The sequence below is a fragment of the Cryptotermes secundus genome, unplaced genomic scaffold, assembly GCF_002891405.2.
Source record: "Cryptotermes secundus unplaced genomic scaffold, Csec_1.0 scaffold1374, whole genome shotgun sequence".
Classification (NCBI taxonomy): domain Eukaryota; kingdom Metazoa; phylum Arthropoda; class Insecta; order Blattodea; family Kalotermitidae; genus Cryptotermes; species Cryptotermes secundus.
Window position 1 is genome coordinate 3,687 of NW_019729914.1, and position 3,617 is coordinate 7,303.

The following is a 3,617-nucleotide window of genomic DNA, read 5'->3' on the forward strand; positions in this document are numbered from 1 at the left end:
CTTCAGAAGGAACAAATACCCCTTACATTCCCTTGTTCCTTGTCACACTTCCTAGAACGGAGAAGTCTCAAGAACTCTTCCGACTGACCAACATCTGCCACATTGCCATCAAGGTAGAGGCGTACGAAGCACAAAGCGGGCTCACAACGTTAAATCTAGTTAAATTGCAGCGCCTTCAAAACAAGGTTCTCCGCACCACTGGCAATTTTCCGAGACGCACACCGGTCCGCGATTTGCACATGGTATTCAAAATCCCGTACGTATATGACTTTATAACAAAATTATGCAGGCAACAAGCAGAAGTCATACAAAATCATGAGAATGAGAATGTTCGCGACATCGGACAAGGCCTAGCCCCCCACAGAAAGTATAAGAGGCTTAAACTTGGCGGCGGTCAGGCATACGACCGTTCAAGTGACTAGACTGCCGGGGTAGCGAATAATACTGGAAACAGGGCGTGATCTGCTCTACTGAGCCTGGACTGACAGAGGTCTTGTGTACATTGTACATAAAAGTAAGAAATAAGTGTGTATTGTAAATATATGTAAATACAGACAGTGGACATATTAATACAGACTGACTGACAAATGACAGACTCGACCTCTCGTCAGAGAGGGCGCCCCACATAGACAAGACAGTAACTTTCATTCAAAAAGAAATATCTGGCCATGAGCCCCAGCTGTGGCTCGACACCAAGACAGACATACTGACTGACCGTCAGTTGCAACATGACTTTACTTTGACTTGATCCCACAGATGAAATAAGTAAATCAAATCTGAACTGAGAAAAATCCAATATAAATTTTATATTGCAATGAGCTCTTTGTTAATTATGGGTATGGGTACTTTCTGTCACGCAAACATAATTAGAATGATGCGAAAATTATCGCATTATACTATAAGCTTCCATAAATAACCACATCCGCAAACCACAAGATGCTCTGAATCCTAGCTGTTGCTAAGTAGTTAACTGGTGAATACTCATATCTTCAGTAAAGGCACTGAATGCGGAGCTGGAACTCACGCGTAAGATTTCACCCGTAATGAACAAAATATCGAACAAATCCTAGATGAATGCCGACAGAATGGAAACAGGTATTTAGCAGATCACAAGAAATTTACTGGTAGGACAATGATGAAACTAGGCGCCTTCTTTCGTGCAATTAACAATTGACAAGCTGCGCCTGCTCTGTGTGATAAACTACCTGACGCGGTGGTACCGAGGAATCTATCGCAAATTATTTCCACGGAGCAGTTCCAGTCGTACCAGTATTTCTTTAAGTTCTTTAATACGCAAATGAACACTATAGTGTTGATGGTGACAGACTGGCCCGGAAAGGTATCCAGCACTTGTTCTTAATTCCTTGACTACTGCGTCATTACAGAAACCCCACCAGTTGCAAAAGTTTGGAAACGTCTGAACCATGGAATATTCGTACTATGAAATTTAGGCCTCGGCAGTCGCTAAAGTTGGTAGCGTTGATAGTGTCCTGGCTGAATTTGCTTCAATATACTACGGCCGCAAAGCAGGTAGCGGCAAGGAGATAGGTTATGTGTGATATATTGCACATGTGGCATTGTTTGGGTACGGTTTCGAGGAAGTAGTGGTTCGTGTTAATAACGAGCGATAACGAGTGTTGCGGCTCATAGGTTTCATAACACGACATACAAAATGTCATCGGATTTAAGCGAAAAAATACTAGAATATGTAGATCAGCTTGGAAGTGTCGACACATTGGATCTGGCAAAACATATGCAAGTAGATCATCAAAAGGTTGTTGGAATTGTGAAGAGTCTGCAAGCAGCAGGTGACTTAATAACAGTAGAGCAGCAGGTCAGTAAAAGGTGGGAGTTAACAGATGAAGGAAAGACAGTTGTAGACAAAGGAAGTCATGAATTTCTTGTTTACAGTGCCATTCCAGCAGAAGGAATTGCTCAGTCAGCTATAATGCAAGCAATACCAAATGCCAGGGTGGGGTTCAGCAAGGCAATGTCATCAGGTTGGATAACAGTTACAAAAAATGCTGGAGAGCCAATTGTAGCTAGAAAAGTGGATGACATAAAGGATACGGTTCGGGATCATCTTCAGCTCATCTTGGCCAAGAGTCCTGATGAAGTCACAGATGAACAGAAGCAGGAATATAAGAAGAGAAAACTCCTTCAGGAAGTAGTAACAAAAAGTTTCTTGTTGGGAAAAGGGAAAAATTTTGCTACATCTGTGGAGAAGCCAGAAACTGAGCTAACACAAGAGATGATTGCAAGTGGTTCTTGGAAGGAGAAGAATTTTAAGCCCTACAACTTGGATTCCCTGGGAATTTCCCCAGAGCGTGGACATTTACATACTCTGCTGAAGGTACGTGATCAGTTCCGTCAGATATTTTTGGAGATGGGTTTCTCAGAAATGCCAACCAACAATTTTGTGGAGAGTTCATTCTGGAACTTTGATGCTCTCTTCCAACCGCAACAACACCCAGCACGGGATGCACATGATACATTCTTCATCTCTGAACCCAAGCTTAGCACGAAGTTCCCTTCTGACTACCTAGAACGTGTAAGACGGGTACACAGTGAGGGAGGGTATGGGTCACAGGGTTATGGCTATGAGTGGAAGATTAAAGAAGCCCAGAAGAACCTTTTGAGAACACACACGACAGCTGTCAGTGCCCGGATGTTGTACCAGCTTGCACAGAAGGAATTCCATCCTGCAAAATACTTCAGCATTGATCGTGTCTTCCGAAATGAAACATTGGATGCCACTCATCTAGCAGAGTTTTATCAGGTAGAGGGTTTAATTGTAGATCACAATCTAACATTGGGTGACCTGATAGGGACTCTTTATGAATTCTTCAAGAAATTGGGCATCTCACAACTGAATTTCAAACCAGCTTACAACCCATACACAGAACCAAGCATGGAGATTTTCTGCTACCACACCGGCCTGCACAAGTGGATTGAAGTTGGTAACTCTGGAGTGTTCCGACCTGAAATGCTCCTGCCAATGGGTCTGCCAGAAGATGTTAATGTAATTGCATGGGGGTTGTCCTTAGAACGACCCACTATGATCAAGTATGGTTTGAACAATATCCGTGATCTTGTTGGTCCTAGAGTGAACATACAAATGGTTCATGATAATCCAATCTGTAGACTTGAGAAGTAGAAGTGGAAGCGCATTGTGTTGTTGATATCCCTTGCCATACACTGTCCGTGTGCTGTTCATTGCAACAATACTCCTGCATGTGGCAGGAAATGTGACATTCTACACTCCTGTTATGAAATTACCACTACAGCTTAATCACCTTTGTATTAAATTATTTGCATTTCTATGTATGCTTCTATTTAACTTTTGATTACAGTAAAACGAGTTGCTTATTTTCTGTGTAATTATGTTTTAAGTCGTCATTTTTGCATGACAGGTGCGAACACCCATGATGATCCACTCATCAAACCTTTATACTTTTCAGATTTAAGGTTATTGTCTTCTGGGATATGGTGCTATGTAGCTTCATAGATAGATGCAATACAGAATTGTAATCTTGAGAGCTGTGAGGAATGCAGAAGTCCAAGCCATTAAAGGTGCAGCAGCAGCATGAATCAGCAACTACTACCTGAGCCAAAAC

The 3,617-nt window shown here is 42.2% G+C and overlaps 1 protein-coding gene across 2 annotated transcripts; it reads left to right on the plus strand.

Moving 5' to 3' along the window:
* Positions 1–1,247: 1,247 nt before the first annotated feature.
* Positions 1,248–3,381, plus strand: LOC111865846 (phenylalanine--tRNA ligase alpha subunit). 2 transcript variants are annotated; one of them, XM_023854203.2, is made up of 2 exons: positions 1,745–1,834; positions 1,912–3,381. In XM_023854203.2, exon 2 carries the CDS (start codon positions 1,949–1,951, stop codon positions 3,155–3,157), a length of 1,209 nt encoding a protein of 402 aa, XP_023709971.1. In that variant the 5' UTR covers positions 1,745–1,834; positions 1,912–1,948; the 3' UTR covers positions 3,158–3,381. The 2 variants fall into 2 exon arrangements, with proteins under 2 accessions (XP_023709969.1, XP_023709971.1); XM_023854201.2 differs by having other exon boundaries at positions 1,248–3,381.
* Positions 3,382–3,617: the final 236 nt, after the last annotated feature.